Source organism: Varanus komodoensis, unplaced genomic scaffold (assembly GCF_004798865.1).
Source record: "Varanus komodoensis strain SLA01 unplaced genomic scaffold, ASM479886v1 scaffold12, whole genome shotgun sequence".
Taxonomy (NCBI): domain Eukaryota; kingdom Metazoa; phylum Chordata; class Lepidosauria; order Squamata; family Varanidae; genus Varanus; species Varanus komodoensis.
The window spans coordinates 6017547-6041412 of record NW_025335349.1 but is presented as its reverse complement, the minus strand read 5'-3'; the positions used below and the strand labels follow the sequence as shown (position 1 = coordinate 6041412).

At 40.7% G+C, this 23866-nt stretch overlaps 1 protein-coding gene and 1 non-coding gene across 2 annotated transcripts in view; both read left to right on the top strand.

Annotated features, from left to right (window-relative positions):
* LMBRD1 (LMBR1 domain containing 1) overlaps positions 1–12877 on the top strand; it is a 51140-nt gene extending 38263 nt beyond the window's left edge. Inside the window, exons 13-14 of the mRNA XM_044421445.1 lie at positions 11415–11506; positions 11674–12877. Coding sequence (XP_044277380.1) covers positions 11415–11506; positions 11674–11793 — 212 coding nt within the window. The 3' untranslated portion in view covers positions 11794–12877. The remainder of the gene's footprint in view (positions 1–11414; positions 11507–11673) is intronic.
* On the top strand, positions 11200–11331 carry LOC123019350. Its single transcript, XR_006413915.1, has one exon.
* Positions 12878–23866: the final 10989 nt, after the last annotated feature.

The window sequence follows — 23866 nt, the reverse complement described above, 5'->3', positions numbered from 1 at the left end:
GGGTGGGTGTTTGCCTATTAAAACTGAGCCAGGCAGCACAATTGCTGAAAGTGTCCATGTTTACTGGATATCCATTCCTGGGCCGACTGTTCCTGTGCTAGAACAAGGGCTCTCCTCCTCCTGAAATGATGACACCAACCCACCTCTGGGAGGTCAGCTGACTACTTACCGATATGTATGATGCACAGAGACCACAAGGAAGAAAGACAACTAGCTTACAAGTAACCACAATTCTTTGAATAGTAATCTGTGCATTCACACAATCCATATACTGCCCCCTCTTCAGTGCCAGTGTCAAGATCAATGCTGGCGCCAGAAGAGACTAAGTACAAGGCTCGGAAACAGTAAATGCGCAGGTGTGTGAGTGCACAAATGAACAGTCAAAGAACTGCATCCACAGGCACTGGTTTCTGGAAACATGGCATCATTACCACTAGTGCTGGAGCAGACGTTTCTCACAATGTCTGGCCTATAGAAAAGAAACCTCATGCAAAAGTGTAGTCTTTAATTAAAGTAACAGTTTGAGCAACAGGGTTTGTCTCCACATTTTCTCCATTACTTTCAAAAGAGATCATACAAAGATTGTCACAGCACTCCACTTTTCAATTTTGAAATTTTAATAATGTCAGCTAGCACATGCATCAAATAAATATTTTGGATAATGTTTAGTTTTTTAATCAGTCTGTGTATATTCAGCTGTGTCCTGCTAATGATGTTGCCATCCATGGGCTGTGATGCTGTAGTCTATCAGAGACAGGTGTAGAAGACCATTTATTTATTTATTTAATTTCTAGCCTGCCCCATTAGCCATACAGCTCCCTGGGTGGGTTACAGTAATAAAATACAAAATAAAATACTTTGTAAGGGTTACACCAGGATGCCCCTTCCTCTCTAGAGGCAATCTTTCTGCATCCTCTGCAGTGAGTTGTTGTAGGTTTATTGCCTGAAATTTCTAGATGAAAGTGGAAAGGTCTTATCAAAACAAATCTGCGAAGTTAAATTAAAGGAACTGAGGATGCAGTCATAAACATGTGCATTTGAAACTACTGGGCTAGTCTCTAAGTAAATGTTCTAGGAATGGTCTGTTAACATCTACACCTGTTCCGTGAATGCTTCTTGGAATAGAAATGAGCCTTTAGCAATTGATTGATTCCTTTTCTCACCAGCTTTGGAGAAGGAACAAAACTGATGAAGGGACTTTTTAATAAAGGAGGTATACTTGAGACTACTTGTAATAAAATGTTAGACTACTTGTAATAAAATGTTTTGACTATAACTACTTGTGCAGTTAGAATTTTCTCTTAAACAGTTAGTAACTGAAATTAGCAATTTATTTACCTTCTCTTACTACTCCTTTTTTAGATGTAAGAAAATTATTCAAAATAAAAGGCTTTGCTGACAGGATTGCATTTGAGTTCCGTTTTCTTTAGTAGATGAAGGAAAGCCTGAATGATGTCTTGTTAAGGCATTTGAATTTCTAAAAATAATCTCTAGATATAAGAATCCTGTGGGATCAGATGGTAACTCTGCTTTAGCAGTCTGTGTGCCACATGGCCAGCTAGATACCCATGGCAATATAGCCTTCTTGCACTGTTTCCTAGGGCTGGTATGCAGACTCATGGAGCCTCTAATACTGCAGGTGGTATGGAAATGGGGAGGATATGATTCATTTTAAAGCTACTTAAGATGTTGCCCATCACTGAATCCTGTGGTGGTATATTACTTAGTTTACCAGTCAGCTATAAGAAATATTTTAATTTTGAATCTCCCACAAGTTTTATATGAGAAGGGAAAAAATCTTAACCCTTTCCCCAAAATATATATAATGTCACATATCCAGTGTCTCCTCTTCCTCATCTTTTCCATAAGCTGAACAGACCCAGATATAACTGTTCCTTACTGGGGAATTTCTCCAGGTTGCTGATTATTTTGGTAGCCATCCTCTGAACCTTTTCCAGTTGTACAATATCTACTTTCAGGTTCAGAAAGGAATTCAGTATTCCAGGAGTAGTTGTACCATAATTTGTATAAACTGTATTGGCAACTTTATTTTTGGTCTGTAGATTTGATTTCAGTTGCTGTGTGATAGCTTGACATTTTTACTGAACTGTTCACACTTTCTGAGTCATTTACCACCAACCAATACCCAGCTGGTGAAATGTGGATTTTTATTTTATTTTTTGGCCTCAGTATGCATGAATTTACACTTGCATGGAATTTCATTTGCCATTTTGTTTTCCACCCACCTAGTTTGGACAGATTATTCTGGACATGTGATTTTTTTATTTTTACCATGATTAATAATCTGGAATCATCTGCAAATGTGGCTATCTCATTGCAACCTATATTTATTTATATTAAATGAATATATGAGAAATGAATAAATGAGAAAAAAAACAATCTCACTACAGGACCAACTTCTTAAAACCAGCCATTGGGAGAACTGTGTTAATTCCTACTCTGTTTCCTTTTCTTTAACCAATTACTGATCCATAAAGGGGGGGGGGGTCTGTCTTTTTAGCCACTGGTTTTTCAGTTTATGTAGAAGATTGGAAGGTCTTTGTCAAAAGATTTTGAAAATTCAGATTTACACTGTCTCCCATTCACATGCTTGTTACATCTTAAAAACTGAAAGGTTAGTGAGGCAAGACAGCTTTGTAGAATGTTGATTCTTTAGCAGGATTAGTTATTCGGTTTGCTGATCATTTTATCTTTAGCCTAGCTTTTCTCTGGTCTAACCTTGCTTTTATTTTCCTGGATCCTTTCTAAAAGTTCAGGTTACACTAGGTGCTTCAAGAGGTCTGTCTTGGTGACCAGGTATAGATCACCAAATTTGCATTGGAGTTCTTGAAGACCTCTCAGTAGAGTAATTTGTCAGTATGATCTAGAATGTCGTATCTTGTTGCCACTGTATTTCCCTCAGGTCTTCCAACTCCCTCAGCTCTCAGACAGCCAGTTCAAGCAAAGCTACTGCTTTGCATCTTGCAGCTGAAATCTATTTTTGTGTTTTTAATAACATAAACTTTCAAGAGACCGTTCTATAATGTTAGGGCAATATCTTTAATATTGAGTTTTATATCCATCTTAATACCATTTCGTCTGATGGCCAGGGTTGTTGTTCAGAAGAGTTAGAACATTGATCCACTGAAAATCAGTGAAATATTTTTCACTGGTTTGGTCCTATTCATAATTTACATAATTTTATGTAACATAATTTACATAATGTTATGTAACATAATTTACATGTTACATAACAACTTTTTCCCACTTAAATTGTATGGAAAGTGTATATTTCTCCTACTTAAATAATAACTGTGGTTCAGGGAGAATTCCTCAGTCTGTGGTAATATAACTGACCTGCACTAAGCAGCATGATGAGAGGTAGTAGAACGGATAAATTTTTCAGCTCAAGAAAAGCACAACAAACCTCTACCTGTGTAAACTCTCTGGCATGGCAAACGTACCAGAGGTCTCTAGAATGGGTAATTGTACAAGCTAAATATTGAACTAAAAACACTGCGTATAGAGGAAGAAAACAAAAATATCAAGAAGCTGCTTTATACTGTGTCCAACCATTTGTCTATCTAGTATGTGCTGGGGGTGAGAAGAATGGCTGTGGGTGCTCGTTCTCAAGGACTGCCGGCTGGACCTCAGAGGCATCAGGGTCAGAATGGGCTCCCAGGTGGGGAGCTGGGAGTGTGGGCCGAGCCAAGACACTGAGATGAGAGATGCAGTGATGCCTCTCTCCAGGCCAGACTCCCTAGGAGGGCAGGCAGTCTTTGGGGATAACCCAGATGTACAGTTGGCAGGAGGGGACCTGGAACAAGATACTGTCTTGGATTCTGATGAGGCAAGTACAACTGACCCCATGATGCATCGCCAGCAGAGGAGGACAGCCCAATTAGAGGATTGGCACATGGAGAGGAGGCATGCTCACTTTCAGAAGGCCCCTTCTGAAGAGACCGGGCCCAGGCATGCTCCCAAGGAGAGCTCCTGGAGGTGAATACTAGATTGGGTTCAATGAACTGCTCTGTGCATGCTCAGATTAATGCTGGGCGTTTCGTGCTTTTGCGTCAGTAAAGAGCACTTTGCAAGTAAAAGGGTCTGCCTTTTGAATACGTGAAGAAGAAACCCCAGTTCATGACAATATCATTAACAATGACTGAATGGAAACTGGAGTTGTTATTTTTTAGCTCCCTGGTCTTCATGGTGCTATTTAGATATGTTATCCAATGAATTCTGGGTCCTTCCAGAAGCACGTATATTTAATCTGAGGTTATGTGATATTGGAATGTCACACAGGTGGACTCCATTCAGCTTCTTAAATTATGTGATTTCTGGAGACAGTGGGTTGCACAGCAAAAGGCTGAATAACTATGCAACCCTAAACTGCCAGTTTTTGTTTACTTTTTTTCACCAATACTAATATTTTGTACCTTTGAAGTGTCAGCTGTCTTCTGCACATCAAGTGATAACAATGCCAATTACATCCATTCCATGTTTTAGCACAACAAAATGTGGAAAAGTCAAAAGGAGGGCGTGTAGTTCTGCAAGGCACTGTAAGGAAGGCCCTGTCATGCATTTCCGTGTAATGTAATGCTGCCACAGAGTGATGCGCAGAAAGCCCTCTTGATAGATCTTAGTACTTAGTCAAGCTTAAATAGGAAGGCTCCTTCATGTACTGTAATCCCAAGTTATTTAGGGTATAAATGGAATTAGTAACACCCTGAACCTTGACTGGAAGCCAGTACAGTTCCTCCAAAACCCAGGATTATATCATATCTGTATGATGTATCAGATGGTAATCACTTAGAGATTTTAGGATATTAATTGGTTATAGAAGAAATATAAATAAAATAAAAATTCCTACCAGCAATCAAGCCCCTACAGCATCTATGTCATACTCAGATGCTGCTCCATGTAGAGATTGTCTCTCAGCATCTGATGCTTTAGAAATGTTGAAGCTAAGCGAGTATTGGTTGACATGATCACTGCTTGGGAGGGAAAACTCCAAGAGTACCATGTACATTAATTTGAACTTGCCAAAGGGAGAGCAGGATAGTGCTGAGTACAGTAAAAGAGTGTCTTTGAAGCTTCTTCTACCATTTTCAAAGCAAACTCTTTACATATTTCCAAACCTTAGTATGTATATGTGGCAGCGCCGCAGGAAAGAAGGAAAACAAAGAATTGTTTCTCAGTCTTGGGGACCTTTGTATTGTAATAGAAGCTGCTAACAAGCTATGTAAGAAATATAAGCTCTTTGGGTCATTCCCATAAGGCTGTTCCTACTGTGTCTTATATTATAGTTTTAGTTTTGTTTGTAGCATTCTAGGGCACATGCTATGCCCTCAGTTTCATGGTAAATCTCAAGGCTGAAATGAGTAGCTAGCCTGTACAAAAAAGTGTGGAAGCCAAGGTAGAATTTTCTCATTTTCTGCAGTGTATGTTGTGATGAAACACAGATCAGTTAAAATAGCCAGTTGCACAAAAGGGCAACCCCAGAATGGATGGCCAAACCTTTTGTTGCCTCTTGAATCCATTATTATCGGTCCAAGTGGAAATTCGATGCACTTTTCAGACCAGCTTGGCATTGGCATTTAACAGGCAACTTTCTCACCACAGATGTTTTCTAGACTACTGTCTGTCTACTTCTGTGCACTTTCATGAAGGACGAAACCTTTTTTATTATATATGGATCCTTCTATTTAAGATGACATGTAGAATCTTATTTTAGATAGGAAATTCTAGATATTGATTGGTGTGCATTGTAAGCCATAAGATTTACAGTGCACCAACTTCTGAGTAAAGCACAATTGGTTGATCATGTTAAGGTGCACTTACTCTGTCCTAAGGGTTTGAAGCCTCCTTATACAAGGTCAAGCTATTGGTTCATCTAGCCACTACTACCTAGTGATATATCTCAGATTTGAGGCAATCCATGGATTGTCTTGTGTCAAAATGTTAGTTTTTGAAAGGCTCATTTATATGTATCACACTTACAAAAATAGAGTATGAGTTGTCTCAGATTGTATGATGCCTAGCAAATGCTATTGTCACCATCAGAAAGAAGGAAAGCCATTGTAACTAAGACACTGAACTAGTGTCAGGATTCATTATAATATTTCATGAAGGTCAAACAGGTCCAGAATATCTGCTATAATTTGTTTAGTCAGATTACCATAGAGAGCCATCTGTAGGTCTGTTTGTTGCTCTTTAATTCAGGTGAGCAGCTGGAGGGGTTGCAGATGGTACTGAAAAATGTGCTGTCCTGATCTACTAATTAATTGTTTTATTTCCTCTTCTCACATAGAGCATAGTAGTTGACTCAGGAGGCAATCTGTTTCACAGCCAAGTTAGAGCTCAAGCTATCTGTTCATTCTTTTTCTCTCTCTCTCAAAAGATAATTTATATCCTGCCTTTTGAACTCTGAAGGGGCTCTCAAGTGGCTACTAAGAAAGCTAAAATGCAGGCAATCCAACAGAGCAAAAATATAGGAAAGAATTTAACACAGTTCAATGGTTTGGATAAAAATGTTCTAACTACTTCCCTAAAATTGTGGTGAAATGCAGGACTTCCCACAGCTGGGATGCTGCAACTAAGAAGGCAGACCCAGTTCAGTACTTCCACTAGTTCATACCTTGACCATTCTGTGGCAAAGAGAGTTGGGCCTTATGCCTACAGCTGCTGAAGTAGTTCTTGGATGCTCATCAAAAGACAAGTATGTGTTTGAATGATCCTAGAGAGTTTGTATGCCTGGTGAGGAACCAGCTAGCATAAGACAATGTTCTGCTTTCCGTACTGCTCCAGGCTTGTCAAGGATTGTTTTATCCATTATGAGCTGACGTTTTGAACAAGCCGACTGAGCCACTGTGGATTATTTGAGGGGTATCCCTCACATAACTCTCGGTTGTTGTAGTGGCATGTATCCCTCAAATAATCCACTGTGATTAAGTGTGCACAAAATGGCAACCCACATTTGCCTGATCAAGGTTGCCTATTCATGATGTCACCCAGCATGCACTGAGGCCTGTGCCAAGGGCAGTTCATTGTGGGTTCAACAGCCCCTGATCAGCCCAGTGTGCTTAGAGAACTGCATCACAAAAACCATTTGGGAAATGAAACAATGATGCCTGTGGGGGTGGGGAAAAGATCTGGATTTGGGAAATCAGTACATACATAGAATATTAACCGGATCACTTACAACATTTCTTCCCCCTCTTTTCATTGTGGAAAATAAATGTTGACATGATATTAAGAGGTGCACTGCCTCTGGCAAGCTTGAAGATAGCTGATGCAGCTGCTTGAATATAAGTCATTTGGACTATATTCGGTTAGGAAATGTGCAGTTCAGGGAACCTTTATTCTCATGAATTGAAATGGACACTTGCTGTAAGCAACATTCCTAAAGAAAGGGGTTAAATGCTTGGGGGTACCCAGTCTGTTCTGTGGAACTAATTGGGTGTTTGAGTTAAATCTAATTGGAGTAGATGTCCAAATTCATGCTTTAATTATAGCCATGTTACATCATTCTGCTTTGTTATACGGCTTCTTACATGGAAAGCTAGATAATATAAGTTACATAGTCCACCTGAAAAGTATATGCCTAAGCCTAAGCTTTGTGTTGCAGAAACATACATTACAGTGAAAACTTGCTTCTGGATTAAGCTTTCTGTTAAGAGCCTCACCTTTCTGGTGTCTGTGTTTGACAATATGAAATGCATGTGATAGTCTGTCTAGAACAGTCTTTTGAGCCTTCCTTCTCCATGATTAATTACTGACTTGGAATTAAACTGTATGTAATATTTTCCTGGGTTATCCTCTGTATAAGAATTTACAGAATGCCTTTGCAAGTGATAAATTATCTATTCTTCTGCCTGTAAATCAAAATCTATATTTAATTTTAAAATATCTTCAATTAGAAATCTCATGTACAGTTCATACCAGTATAAAGCATAAAGGTCCTTAATGAAGATCTCCTCAGCTGGCTTTTTTGTGGAATTACCCTTTTTCCCTATGACTTAGAGATCAGCATGTCAGATCAGTACTGTCTGTGACTTGTTCCAGTACTTTAGAGCTTGATAACCTGAACTGGCACATTCTGTTCCTTTTGATGCTGCTGGTGAGAACTAATTGCTTCCCATCATCCCTTCTAGATCTTGCTGGAATTACTGGGTTGGTAGGCTTCAGTTTTTGCTCTCTGATATAGCTACGTAGTTTGAGAAACAGCTACACATTTGCCTTCTCATTTGGACATTCTTGAGGAATCAGCCACAATATTATGCAAGTAGTTTAGGTTGTTTTCTTGCTCATGCCCACTAAATAGTGCGTTATATATAGCTGGGAATATAACCTGGCAAAATTAAGGAAAAATAGTACACAGTAGTAATGCACACTAGGTAATGGAGGATCCTCTCAGGTTAGGACACTTTTCCATTTATACCATGTATCACTCTTGACGGTTTTTTGCATTCCCATGGCAACAACAGTTCCTTGTTCTTTTTTGGCTTTCCATAAAGTAAAGGAAAAAGATGTAATTACGCAGAATTTCTTGTTGACTGATTGGCAGGAGAAGATAACAACTGAAATGCATTGTTTACTATGACAGATTTCCTGCTGAAATTGGAATGCCCTGACCTGAATAGGCAACTGAAACTGAACAGCAATCATTCAAGATATTCTGTGCTGGGAGTGAATGATCTGGGCTTGTAGGTTCTGTGAAGTACCAATGGGAAAAAGAGTTACAGCGAAGGGTGGGAGAGGCATGGCTGGCGAGTTGGAACTAGACAAGATGACTGGGGAAGGATGAGCAAGAAGGTGATCAGGCTAGGAAATAATCCCAGTCTGGGTTGAAGAAAGACCATTGTTGTCTGGCATACTTCTTTTGGTAGATGCTTAAGTTGTTGAAAACTTTTTCTTATTATGATGGCTTCAATTATCGTCAAATACAACCTATAGAAATTATGGAATGATGTGATTGACATTTCAGACTCGGACCTGGGAGCCCCTGGTTCAAATCCCCATTTTGCTATGAAGCTACCTGGATATCTTGGATCAGTCGCTCTTTCAGTGTAACTCATCTCACTGGGTGATCAGGAATAATAGACAGGGGATGTAATATAATAGCATTTATTTTAGATTCCTCTATTCCATACCTCACCGACAGAATGACTGGTTTTACACTGCCATGTTGTGGTGGTTTCCACCATCTCCCTGACCAGTTCTCCCACTGCTGGCATGCATCCCACCAGCCATCTTCCCTGAATTCAGTCCCAAGGTGCATTGCTTCCTGCTCTGTTGACTGCCTCTTCCTCATGGTTCACATCCAGAGGCTGGATGGCTGGAACAGCTCCTGCAGGGTTATTCTCTGTTATTGCACCTCATTTTCGGAGTTCTCTTCCTAGAAGTGCAACTGGCACCTCGTTATTCTGTTTTCACTTCCAAGTAAATATTTTTTAATTTAGTACCTGCTTTTAGACCTATTGTTTTATTTGCTTTTCTCTGCTGATTTTATTGTCGTTTTTACTGTTGTTTATATTATCCTCCTGTTTAGCACCTTATAGTAATTGATTTTATGTGGTTTTAGATGTTATTGTTTTACTTTACTACAGTTATGTTACACTGTTGTTTCTGTTCTTTCTGAGCTGGGTGGGCTATAGGGCAGCATACCAATACAATACAACACAATACAAAAATAAATTTGCCGTTCTTTCTAGAGGACTCTATGGTACTTGCATACCAATAGCATGGAGACCACAATGCTGGTTTCAGGCAATATGACAAGCCATGGTGGTACAGAGAAACCATAGAAGAAACAGCTGTTTCAAACGTGCCATGGTAAAATACCATGCCTGAGCTTGGACAACACAACAGAGCAATGAAAAATCCACTATGACTTGCCTTGTTGTCCGAACACAGCCAGTATATTGTAGACCCTCATCATCAAGCTTTTGTCTGCTAGCCCCTCTGTACCTTGGTGACACTGAGCATTTGTCTCAATAACAAATTCCCTTAGATTTGCTATTACTATGGCAAGGTTTTTTACTTTATATTGGGAATTTCCTGTGATGAAGCTTGAGTTCTTTCTCCTGATCTATGAATATGAAGGAGAGGAGGATAAAATTTGCTTGCATACAAGAATGCTAAGAATGTAGGGAATAGCAAAAGTTTATGGGGAAAGCCAGATTACAGCTAGGGATGTGCCACCCTGAAAAACTCGTTCCTTTTGAGCTTGGTGGCCTTCTAACACATTTCCAACCTGATGGCCAAAAGTGGGCTAAGTTAAGAGGGGACTTTTTGCTGGCTTCTGCAAAATTGCTTGAAATATTTGTGCAAATTTATTAATTTAATTTATAGCTGAGAACTGTGCAACTCATGCATGAGTTATGTATATCAGGGCAGACTCAGTAGATTTAAGTAATACTTGTTCTTGCTATAATAGTTAAGATGAGCAGTATGGAAACATCCTCCCACTGCATATGCACACACACCCTCTTAAAAGTTCACATAGTTAATTTCAGATTGATGTAAAATTTGGGCCTTTACTATGCAATATGCATAATTTTATGTAAATTGTGGAGTGGAGGCCAAAATTTTGCAGAATTCCTTGGCTTTTTTTAAAGGTCATACAAAGGACAAGTCATTTTTAAAGCAAAATTCTGCCTTAATTCATATTGGATCAAGTTAGGGCCAGGGCAGTGGATAGAATGCAACAGATTTTGAATCTCCCCCACTCACCTCCACCCCCTTAGATACCTCTTACTCCTCAGTCCAGGTACCAGATTTTTGTTACTAGTCTGGGTAGAGATTAATTTATTGCAGACAATGAAGAAACAATGGTTAACAATGGGCTGCAAAATACTTCTGGCCCAGTGGAATCTCGCTTCATGGCTTCAAGAATAACTTCAAGAAATCCCAGGTATGGCCAGCAGGCTTTGGTCACTTGTGAACTTTAATGCACAGGAGTTTGATCTAGGATGGACTATGGTGTGAGGAAAATGGAGAAGGGTGTTTTTGTTGGGTCCTGAAATAGAAATTAGCATGTTTTGACAAGAGTAAAATACATTGAATTACAGCACTGCATATGTGAGGGCTTTTCCCTTTCCACCGAATTGCTTTATTGCAAGCAAAGGTATGTGTGACACTTTAAGATGTTGTAGGAAAATGTGCATTTCATGTACATAATTTGTAAATAAAACTCTTTTGGAGGACTAAGAAAGTAGAACCAGTGAAGTCAGTTGGTTCTGCTGATACTCTTCTCCTAAACTAAATGGTAGAAGAACAAGGTCTTGTCTATGAGATACCACTAGATCTTACTACTATCTGCCAACAATGTCCAATAATTTCCAAATCTATAGTAAGGAAGGAGTGTGTTTTCCAGGATTTATATGTTTTGTGTGTGTTTTTTTTCTTTTCAGACCAGTGCACTGTTACTCGGACTTACCTGTTCCTTCACAAATTCTGGTTCTTCAGTGCTGCATATTACTTTGGGAATTGGGCTTTCATTGTGGTGAGTAATTTCATTTGAAGGTCATTATAGATCCAACCTTAGCAATTTAGAGAATTGAAATCACCATATAATTTGCATCAGAGTGATGTTACCCCATTCTAAAGCTGTTACTTTAATATTCCCTCAACTGATCAACAATAATGCATTATACTGATTTGAATTCATAGGTCTTCTTAATTGGATTAATAGTGTCGTGCTGCAAAGGAAAAAAGTCTGTCATTGAAGGTGAAGTAGATGAAGATGATTCAGATACAAGTGATGACGAGCCATCTCTCTGTTACGGTTGACAGCCCGTAATCCTGAAGGTTAAAGTATGCAATGTAAAGCTGTGAAAATGTCACTTTAGTTTGAACTTTGTTCTTGCAAACGTTCACATTTGCCAATATTAAAGCAGGGATAAGTGATGTAAAGCGGGATTGGGAATTGTTAAGCATCTTACAATTAAGCTACAGTGTACATATGTAATCATAAAAGAGCTAATTTTATGCAAGGATGATTAAAGAGTACTATTTTTTGAGTATAAGCTGTGATCATTTAAACTAGTTCTGTTAGGCTTGACTTTTAAATTACTTTGCGCTTGGTCCCATATGACAAGGCAAAAGACAAGTATAATCTGATATGTGTATCTTATAAAATTGGCCCCTGTTAGATGATTGTTGGCTTTGGTGAGTAACTGAAAGCACCAGGCCTGTTCAGAGAGTACGGTTCCCTCCTGTATCGTATGTGAGTGCAATGACACTGGGACCAGGAACCAGGTTTACTGGCTGCCTCCCCTGTCACCTCCAGAACATAACTGCGCTGGGATGCTCCACACAGAACCTGGTGTTTCTGTAGTATAGCAAGTGCCTGTAGCAAGGTTAAGGAAATGGTGAATTTGGGTAAATGTGGGATCTCCAAGTACAGCTCTTAAATGCATTTAGTAGGACCGATGGAAGAGGGAGTATCCATGCCTCCCTTAAGCCTGTCATTCATGGCAGCAGGTGGGATGGAAAAAGCAACATTGCCTGGACACACCAACAGTATTGACTATACTCAGAAGAGAACTCTGTTCAACAAAGAACAAACTAAGGCACAATTTTCATTCTTGTAATTTGGAGACTGTTGTGTCTCCATTGGCTAATTTAACTGTGTGTGGATTTTTAAACTATGTGGAATGTTAATCACTGAAGTTAGTTGTTTGATTTTTGCTGTGTCTCAGCTTATTAATACCACATACATTGAGGTGATTCTTTTAAGCAGCTGAAATTAGTATACCCTGTCATTTTGTTTAGAGCTATAACAAAACGGAATGTATAAATATTTAAAATCATGCAAAGCTTTTTTCTGTATCATTTTGTAAAATAAACTCATCAGGATCTTGTTTCCATGCAACTCTGAAACATTCTTATAACATGAAATCTGTTGTTTAATCTCAGTTCTAATCTTTACTGTTCTTAGATTTACCTTCCATTGTTTAAATTATTACAGTTAAAGCAAACTCTTGTGAATGATAGTTTTCCAGGCTGAAGTAATTTTATATACTGTCTCCTTAAATATTTTGTAGAGCAATATTTAAGGCTCATCATTACTTATTAATTATAAAAGCATTTGAATTATTTCATTTCACCTGCTCTAGTAAAGGGTTGGTGCCTGCCTAACCTCCCAAGGGCAAGACTGCCATACAAGTGGGACCACTACACTGAAGGCTCTTCTCCTGGTGGACTCCACTTGTCCCATGTGTCTGTATAGAGCCACCAGGAGAATGTCTTCCAGTGACCGCACTGACTGGGTGGATTGGTAAGGACAAAAGTACTCTATCAGGTATCCCAGTCCCAAGTTTTTCAGGGATTTATACACCAGTACTAAAACCTTAAACCTGGCCAGGTAGCAAACCAGTAGCCAGTACAGATCCTTCTGCAAAGGAGTTGTGTGCTGTAAAAAGGCAGCTGCTACATTCTGCTCTACTCCACCCTTAGCTTTAAGGGCAGCTCCATATAGAGCACATTGCACTAATCCAGTCTTGACTGTAGCTGGAAAACTAATTGGAGATGGTAAAAGACACTCTGAGCCACTGCAGTCATAGTAATCAATCGAGGAGCAGCTCTAGACTTTGAGCCTGACCCTTAAGGGAAGTAAAACCCTGTCCAGAACAGGTGGTAAATCTCCTGGACTCAAGCAGTTTCAGCTTATTCACAGGACCTCTGCTTTTCCAAGACTCAAATGTATTGCCCATCATCCAGCTGATCACTGAATACAGTCACTAATCTTGGACTTGCACAGCCTCTTCTGATTCTCTTGTCACAGGGAAATAGTACTGTGTCATCAGCTTACTGATGGCACTTGGCTTCAAATCCCTAATGACCTCTCCCAGTATCTTTGTGCAGATGTTATATAACATTGGAGATAGGATGGTATCCTGTGGAACCCCATAGCTCACTTGATAAGGAGTTGAGGAATAGTCACCCATATGGTAGCCTGAAGGGAATTAATTGATCCCGGGGAGAAGATTGGAACCACTATAACACAATGCCTGCAATACCTAGCCCATGGAATTGATCCAGTATGCTCACAAACCAATGAAAGATCAAGTAGAATTATCAGGATCACACGCTGTTTCATTCCTAATAGATGCCATCTATTAGTGTGATCGAGGCTGATTCAGTTCCATAAGCAGGGCAAAATACAGATGGAAATAGGTTCAGATTTCAGTATCCTCCAAAAGCAGCATCTGCAGTAACTCTGCTACCACCATCTCAAGTTAAAAAAAAGGGAGGGGGGTTTGCTACCAAGTAGTAGTTGTCCAATACCATTGGGCCCAGAGTGCCCCTCCCCCCGAGGACAACAGGGATCACCTTTCATGCACAGATGTATTTTCCAGTTCCTCGACTCACCTAATTAGACCCCCTTGGCTACCTTTTATCAGCCAGGAATGGAAAGTATTAAGAGAACGCTTGGTTGCATTACTGTAAGCATCTTGCCCCTGTGTCATTGGGCTTTAATAACTGAAAATTATTCTACAAAATCAGGCAAATGGTGGCATCGGACCTCAACTGGACCCATGATAGCATTATCAAGTTTATTGCAGAGACCAGTAATTTTGCCCTCCAAGTGCAATTAAAAGGGTCACAGTAGGTCTTTGAGGGGGCCAGGGCCCCATTCACTGGAAAGAATAACAGCTGGACTACCCAGAAGAACTTTGCTGGATGACTACTCAAGGGTGCACCACATTGCAAAAGACCCAATTATGCACTCTATAGCACAATCACTTTTGCTTCAAAGTCTTATACCATTTGTGCTCTGGACAGAATCTAGCTTGTTTCATCAACTGCAGCTCCCCAGTACACCAAGGACAAGAATGGCCTCTACAATGCCAGAGCAGGGCACTTGGGTGCAATTGAGTCTATGAATCTCTTCATCTCACTGTTCCGCAGTGAGTCCATGACCTCAGTAGGATCACCAACTCTGTGCACTGGGAAATCCCTAAGCACATTCAGTAATCCATTGAATTCCAGCAGTTTTCTGCATCACACCATCTGAATGGGCCCCCTACCTGCAATGTTGTAAGCCTAAATCTCACTAGGAGATGGTCTACCATGATCCTCCCCGCATTTTAACCCATTCACCCATTCACCTTATAACCTGGTGCAAAAACCAAATCACATGTATGCTTTGCATTCAATTGAAGATAAATTATGCCCTTTGACATGGCCACTCATTTTGGTGCATAGACATGTACTGTTGGGATGGTTCAGAAAGAATACATTCTCTGTGTCTAATATGCCATTCAGGTTTTTTTGAAATGCATGGGGTTGTTTAAGAGGCAAATAGCTATTTTTTCTTTGAAGCTTGCTGAAAAAGCCAGAAGTAGCCAACAACAGTAAATAAAGGCATTGAGGTAATTGCACTTATTTGAACTTCTACGTTAGTGTTCAGAATTGAAAGCTATCTTGTTAAATACTATTACATACATACATACATACAGGCAGAGGCAGGAGAGGTTATGTTAGCAACATGCTATTCTGTTATATGCATACTGTATATAGAAACAATTTGTAGTCATATACATTTTAAAACTGATTCCCATCAACATGTCTGGGTGCTATTTGCATGAAGGCGTGGGCCTTCTCAACATGCTTGTTTCATATATCTGTTCTTGGAACAGAAGCATAGCAAAGTAACTTCCAGTACTATTTTCAATTTAGAATTGGCCTAAAACCTTCTGTGGAGGGTTACTTCAGTTCAAAAGTTATCAACAGGAGAATTACATAGGATTTTCTCTTACAACTCTCAGAATTCCAAACTTTTAGATTTTAAACATTCTCTTCTTCATGGTTATAGAACTATAACTGGAACTGTTGTGGCAAAAAAAGAGCCTAAGGAATGAAACTAGGAAGCATGCATAAGAATTCATGACCTTGCAAATCTCTCAGATCTATAATTCGTTAATAGTGATGCTTTCAAATGCTGATTCAGGTCTGTCTACATTTAGAATAATGCTATTTTGGAATAAGTGCAACATGTCATGCAACTGTAGCTGTTAATTTGCTAAATATAAAATTGTGTAATTTCTGTATATTAAGCGTGCGAGATGCACACGCTTAGCCTTTAAACCAAGGGGGTTTGTTTTGATAAATTCTGTGCCTTTCATTCCCATAAATGCCTTTTAAGAAGGTGGTTTATGACAAGGTCTAATCTGCTGATCATGTTAACACATCTGCTGTATCCAGAGAGTGGGATTATTTATGCAAATATTCTTAGACCAAATTTCGCTTGCTTTCTTTAGTAGACCAATGGAGGTAATTGGCTAAAAATTGAAGAACCAACCTCAGATCCTCTTTCAGTATCTAGTTTATTCATAGCGCTGTAGCTGTACAGGTCCCTCTAGAATAATAGTTCAATGTGTGGTCAAAAGTATGACATGACAGAAATGTATCAGAGTCAGGTATGAAATTGCCTACAGTTATGCAGTGAAATGTTGTGTAAGCCATCTTCTGGTATGTATGCCATAGCATTCTCCTGCTACATGTAGAAATATAGTTGGAACCAATTGTATCTGTGAAAAAAAATGCTCTGAAGGTTGCGTGTTATGGTAACTAATCACGCTTAAAAGAAAATGCCCAGGTAATGAACAATACCATCTGAGTAGCATGACAAACGCAAGATCTAGTGTGTGCAACTAGTGGGAGGAAGCATAAACTCATTAAATGCCTAAATCATGAACCTAGAATAGGTTCTTTGGATGCCTGATGAGAAGTCAAAATATTTCAAAATCAAATGCTGTACATTCTCGTTCCATTGTCAGTCACAACTAGAACCAATTCAAGAGAACAAAACTGTACTGGTCAAATTCAAATCTAGTTGCATTTTATCATAGAATCATAGAATAGAAGAGTTGGAAGGGGCCATGAAGGCCATCGAGTCCAGCCCCCTGCTGTTGCAAGACACCACGTTACACCATCCCACTCAGATGGCTGTCCAGTTTCTTTTTGAATGTCTCTAGTGTGGGAGAACCCACCACCTCTCTAGGCAGCTGGTTCCACTGTTGTATTCTGACAGTGAGGAAGCTTTTCCTGATGTTCAGTCTGAATCTGGGTTCTCACAACTTGAATTGATTATTCCTACACTCTGGCATCAGCAAGAAGAGATCTTGACCTTCCTCTTTATGACAGCCTTTGAAGTACTTCTAGAGAGATATCATGTCCCCCCTCAGTCTTCTCAAGGCTGAACATGCCCCGTTCTCTATCTCTCCTCATAGGACAGTGTTTCCAAGCCCTGGATAATTTTGCCCTCTGCTGGACCCTTTCTAATTTACCTGCATCTTTCTTAAATCTTGGTGCCCAGAACTGGACATAGTATTCCAGGTGAGGTTATGTATTAATCAAAATCCCAGAAAACTTTGGGCTTTTCCTATTGGTGGGATCTTTTTATTTACCTGGTATTTTAAAGTTTAAATATTTTAATATGTTTTTATCCTCAGGCATGGGTTATTATGATGTGTTTATTATGATGTATTTATTGGGTGATTTATTATAAGCCATCCAGAGCCATACAGTAATTAGATGGGCTAGAAATACCCCTCATAAATAATAAATAAATAAATAATCAAAAGTATTGTGTTAGGGTTTAGAAATCCTACTGACCAGCTCAGTTACTGACTCTCAGCCTAATCTATATCACAAGGTTATTGAGGGGAGGAGGATCCCAGAAAGGGAAAAAAAGGATATAAATACTTAAATGATCTCACGCACTAAAAGCCCTTTAATAGTTCCTCATGTCTGATATAAAATTGGATCAATAAGGGAAAATGCCAACTAACTTAGGGTCTTTCTAAATGTTACCCTATTCTCTGAGTAGCTCCCATGCCTCTTTGTCCCTCATTTTCTAATAAAAAAGGGAAAATGAGTACTTGTTCTGGAAAGAACAATGTTACATAGAACTGCAGACTTTGGCTTGGAGTTTGGGTTAGACTGCACAAGCTTCAAGCCACTTCCTATGTGGATGGTCCAGGTACTTCAGGAAGAAATTAACCTTCATACTTTGTAAAGGTAGTAATGTCTGGTCCCTACATTACTTGTATGCTTTGTCAGTTTGCCAACTGCATGTTCAGAAGGTTTTTTGTAATCCCCAACTAATGAGGCAACCGTGGAAGGTACATAGAAAGATACCCTAGAATTATTTTGTCCAATGGTGAGAAATGACGCAAACATTCCATAATGCTACAAGGAGGTACATTAAGGACAGGCTTAAGGACTTAAGTATATAACTTCATTATCTTTGCCTGAGTGGCTTTTGAGATCACAGCACAGGAAATAATAAACCAGAAACAAGTGGATGTGCCTTTTAATAAGGAGCAGCCATTAGTATGGTAGCAAGTCAAGTTTCTCTAAAAGGCTTTGGCAAGAGGATTAAAATTAGTAAGAATCATATTACTTCTGTCTGACATAGCTACTGCCTTCACAGAAGGAAAAAAAAAAAGAACAAAGTCATATGGCATAGAATTGACTGAGGAAAAGCAAACAAAATAAATTGGGTCTGGAAAAAGTCACACCCTGGGGAGGCCCACTCCTCCATCAGTTACAGTGACACAAAATCATTAATGGAGGTCATCTAATATAGAAGAAGCATAAAATTCCGGTTTGCCTCTTAAAGGGGAAGCAAAAAGGACAAAACTGAAGCTGTCTCACTGCACATATCATGAAAAGGCAAGACTCACTGGAGAGGACAAAAATGATAGGGAAAGTCGCAGGCAGAAGAAGGAGAGGAAGAGCAACTCTGAGATGAGCCCATTCTGCAAAATAAGCTACAGCCTTGAAGTTGCAGGATTTGAGCAGGGCTCTCAAGAACAGCAGTTTGGAGGGCCTTTGTTCAAAGGATCACCATACACTGGAAATGACCTGACAGCATGTAACAAGATGTGTTTTAAAGGAAAAAGTTCAGTAGGGCATTGATGAAACAAAACCACAAATCCATTTGTGGAAGCCCCTATTCTATCCAAGTCCTTCCAGTAAATTGAAAGAGATGGAATCCAGCCTGACTGTTCCATATATCCACAGTCTGTTCTATTGTGCCAGAGGTGCACAGCAATATAGCTTTTTAATGTTAACTTTTCAGTCTCAGCATGGCTTCTATACGTTAAAGGTGAAATAACTCTAATTAAAGCTATTAGATAAAATATTGGTGAAATTACCGTCATTACATTTACCTGTTAAAAGCCAAGTCAGGTCAAGGAAACAGCCCCTCAGCATGGCCTTGTTTATCCTTGGTGTTTGAACTAGGCTCATGGCAAGGAAGGCCTGGGTGGCCCTTGCTAGGCCTTGATCAGAAAAGTATTGATTCGCCAGGGGGCAGCCCTGGGCAATGTCTCAAGTGGGGCTGCCAAGCACAACTTGCATCTCCGAGAGTGGGTACGGCTGCAGGTTTAAGAGGAGAGGCCTGGCTGTCTTTCCTGTCATCCCATTCCCTTTAAGTTCCCCATCATCCTATTCCCACAGGGAAGTTTCCAAGAAGATGCGCCACTGCTGAACACTTGTTTCTGACCTGTGTGTCAGAAATGAGCAGGCTGCTTTGCAGCGGTCACACAAATCTCATAGTCCACTCCAATGTCCTTTGATAGGTGGGAAAAAAGATGTAATGAGACCAACAACCTGCAATTGCCCCTCCACCTCTAAGGCGAAGTCTGGGTGGCTCATTAACCATCATTGGGCCACAAGGCAGAGTGGAGAAGGTTTACATTTGTACTTATTTGTATTATTTGCAGCTTTGTATTTTAGAGCAAGACCAGCGTGTTTTGGTAACCTTCAAAATATGGCCATGGTTTATGTATTCTGGATAGGAGGTAGTGTATTTCTTTTCAAAAAGAAGAATGAAAGAATCACTGATACCTTGTGGTCTGTTGCCCTGTTTCTTTGGATGTGGAAAGCTATGCATTCACCAAAGGGCCCTCCCTCTAGCAGGGGTGGGCACAGGGCCAGCTTGTAAATGGCTTCCCCAAAGCCTGGGAGGCTTTTTTTTTTAAATGGAGAGGCTGTTTGAAGCCTTTCCAAATAAATAGCAGAAGGTTCCATCTCTGCTGCTTCACTTGAAGCCTGAAGTGGCAGTTTGAAAGTCTATTGGAATGTGAGAGATTTTGCCAACGAAGTGAAAAGCAAAATCATCACTGTCTCCAGCTGGAGCAGCTACATTTTTGCCCGAAACTTCTATATTCGTATGTATTTGTGGAAATAAATACATATTTGAATAAATATTTGATCAAGAGAGTTTGCATTTGATGCACAGCAAAAAGTCCTCAGGGCATATCTGAGGCGTAAGGTCAGAACATCCTTCATGTCATAAACCAAGTAAAACAACCGGCATCTCGGATTGAGTGATGTCTCACTTCATGCTATGAGGGAAAAGAAGAAGAGAGAGAGAGGATGGGGAAGCGCTGGCAAAACTCATTAATGAGCGACTGTGGCTTCAGCCCTAAGATAAGCTGCCAAGAAAATCATGGGAGGAAAGCTTCCGCTCTGTTCTTCCTGCCTCCAAGAGGCCTCCCAGAGAATCAAGAAATCCTGTACAGAGGAGCAGCGGTTCAGGTTCAGCAGTAGGAGGGACCGACTGCCACCAACGGGGCAGCTCACTCCTCCCATTCCCCCAACCCTCAGTGCTTAGGCTGCTTGGCCAGGGAAACAGGTAGTTTGCAGGGAGGTGGCTAATGGTAAAAGTTACTCCCATTAACCAATATAAGTTCACCTGTCTTAAGGTTCTCCAAGACTATTTGAGAAATTCCTAAAATGATGTATGCTGAAGACTATGCCTAATTAAGCCTAAGAATAGTAATATATCTTTTCCAGTTAGTAATATATCTTGTCCAAGCCTCAGAATAGTAATATATCTTGTCCAAATGTAAAAGGGTACACATTATATATGTATCTATCATAATGGATATAATCAAACCTTATGTGCTAAGATATGTTAATGGATGGAAAGTTTAAGAAAATGTATACTTTTAAATCATTTTAATAATGACAGAAGCAAAAAAACTTTAATTATAGTGAGAATTTTAATCAAACCAAACCCCAAAATAAAAACAAAAAGCCATAAAATAAGATTAGTTTTCTAGCATCAGGGTTGGGGAGGAGAGCTGTAAAAGAGAACATAAAACCAAGTGTGTGCATGTTGCTCCTTGCTAAGGACAATCCCAAACGGCAAGACAAACTCTGCAGCGGGCTGATAACAGTGCGAAAAGTAAGTGGCCCTGACCGAGTGCTCTCATTCCCCCTCTGGCTGCTCGGAAACCTCCAGGCTTCCCTGAAACTCTCCCTAGCTGCCTTCCCCAGCCTGGTGCCTCCGCATATGCTGGATTTAACTGCCCATCAGGCCCAGCTGGCATTGTCAATGGCTTGGAATGCTGGGAACTGTAGTCCTAGTCATCTGGAGAGGCCACCATGTTGGGAAAGACACCTCCAGAGGCTGTTCATCAGTCCATTTTAGGACCATCAGTCCATTCTGGACCAGTCAGATGAAGTTGCCCATGCCATTCTAAAGGTAGTGATGTCGTAAAAATTACAGTATGATATTCTTTACACAGCTACATTGCGTGTGTGTGTGGGGGGGGGGGGGGTTCCCTCTTGTCCTTGGGCATGTGTGTATTAATCCCTCACTCCAAGGAAAACTTTGCAGAGTTCACTTTGCTTTTTAAATATGACTCTCTTCAACATCTGTGCTGTATAATTCCCAGAATCCTCCATTCTGTGTGAGCTTCTAAATTTCATGAAATACGACACTAAGCCACAAGGAACACACACAAGGAGAGCACACATTTGTATTGTAGCTGTGCATGTGACTTGTAACCAGAAATGGCTCTGCTGCTTTGCCCACCACCTTCCTAGAAATGTTCAAGCAAACACCCACAGTTCAAATGGGATCGAAAGCCTCATAAGACACTCCATGGAAGCCGATAGCACCAAGTGCTGGCTCAGCTCACACACGCTCAGCTTCATGTGGAAGGTAGACTGCTTCCAGTACAACACAGTTGCCAGAGGAATTATATTTCAGAGGAATTCCATATGTAGTACCTATTCCTTTATGATAGACATGTTACTACACAGACTGGGGCTCTAGCATGGAGGGGTAGGGAGATTTTATTGGGGTCCCAATCTGAATTCAGTCTCCCTTGCCAGAAAGACTTCCAGTTGTAATCTAAATTGGAGGCACAGGAGAAAAAAGTAAAGCCGCCTACTCTCCACTCTTGGACAATGTGTGTGTCACGAGACCAGGGTGCTAATGCAGGAGCCAAGACAGAGTCCCTGGGACCAGGACAACAGGACCCAAATGAGACAGATGCCAAGGCCCAGTAGCAGGGTTTGATAGCAAATCCAAGTTGTAGTCACCAAACAGGCCAATGCCAAGGACTGGAAGGAACCAGGACAAGACAAGGATGCATTCAGAAAAAAGTCAAGAACCAGGAAGACAACAGAAGGTGCAGGTTCCTTGGGCAGGATTCAGGAGCAGTGAAGGTGTGGCAAGGAAAGGAGGAGCCACGATGAGGGTCTAGCAAGATGCAGGAGCTGAACCACAGCTAGCAGGCAAACATGCATTGCAAGGCAGGATGCAACAAGGCAGGACAGCAGCTGGATCAGGCAAGGGGCACGAGTTGGACCAAACTACAGCTCAGCGGAAGCCCTGCCTTGCTGAGGCAACCTGGCAGGGCAGAACACCGCAGGAACCAGAAGCAGCGCAGGTCAGACAAAGTGCGAGCATTACAGCAAACAAGCAGAGCTGCGTTGCTCACGCAAGTTCTGGAGGGAAGAGTTTGCTCTTCCTCTGGGGCTCCCAACTGGTCATCAGGAGGCTGAGAGCTCCCTTATGGCCTGGGACTGATCCTGTGGATACTGCAGTGTGAGTTCTAGTTCTGGCCACCAGGTGGAGCCCTGGACCTGCCCAGAGCCTGACGATTTTCTTTGATTACAATACATTTGAGTTACAGAGCAAACCCAGTTATATCTTTAAAGAAACAAAGTTAACATTCTGAGATTTTGGGAGGGATGGGAGGTGTTAGAGAAGCTTCAAGAGAAGAGGATCAGACCTCACACTACCTTTCTGAAAGCAGAAATGCATCCAACAGCCTTGATTCTTATTCTTTTATGTGGTGGGAAAAGAATATGCAAGAATTGCATCTCACAGCAGGGATATATTTGAAAGAGGGTAGGAGTATCAACCCTATAATTTTTGTTTTTCAAATTGCCTGCCCATTTAAGACCAGGTTTAAGGTGATCTCCTTTTAGTGGAAGTGCCTCAAAGCCAGGAAATTGGAAGTTAAGGCTCATGCCTTACCTGATGTGTCCTGTGACCAGTTAGGATGTTGCACAATCAGAAGTTGGGCTTGCTTAGAACGGGCCCTCTGGGTGCTTTTGCTGGTTGGCAGAGATGCCCCTTGCTGTCCTGTTCTTGTAGTGCCTCATGAAGTATCTGGTCAATGGGTAGAGAAGGTCTCCCTCTGAAGGTTCAACCCACTCTGCCAGCTACTGATAGGGATCAACTCATGGGGAATTCCTCCAGCCAGACAGGGAGACTGCGTGCTCCGTAAGGCAACGGGCCTAGGGCACTGGGGGGCTTCTTTGCTGGTCCCATCCTCTCCATCTGCATTTGGGCTTCCTTGAGACCAAGGAAGTGTGTGCATGCATGGAGGTAAGCTGGAAGCAAGCAGATGTTCTGATGTTACCCAATATCATCACTGATTGCACAGTGTGTCAGGTAAGCACCTTCCTGTCTTGTAGAGAACAAAGCCTACGTGATACAGCCTTAACTTTTAAACTAGCAGCTTTTTTTTAAACCTATTTGATTAATCTGAATACGTGCTCTTCTAATGTTGCATTGCATGTTGACCTAATATACACTACT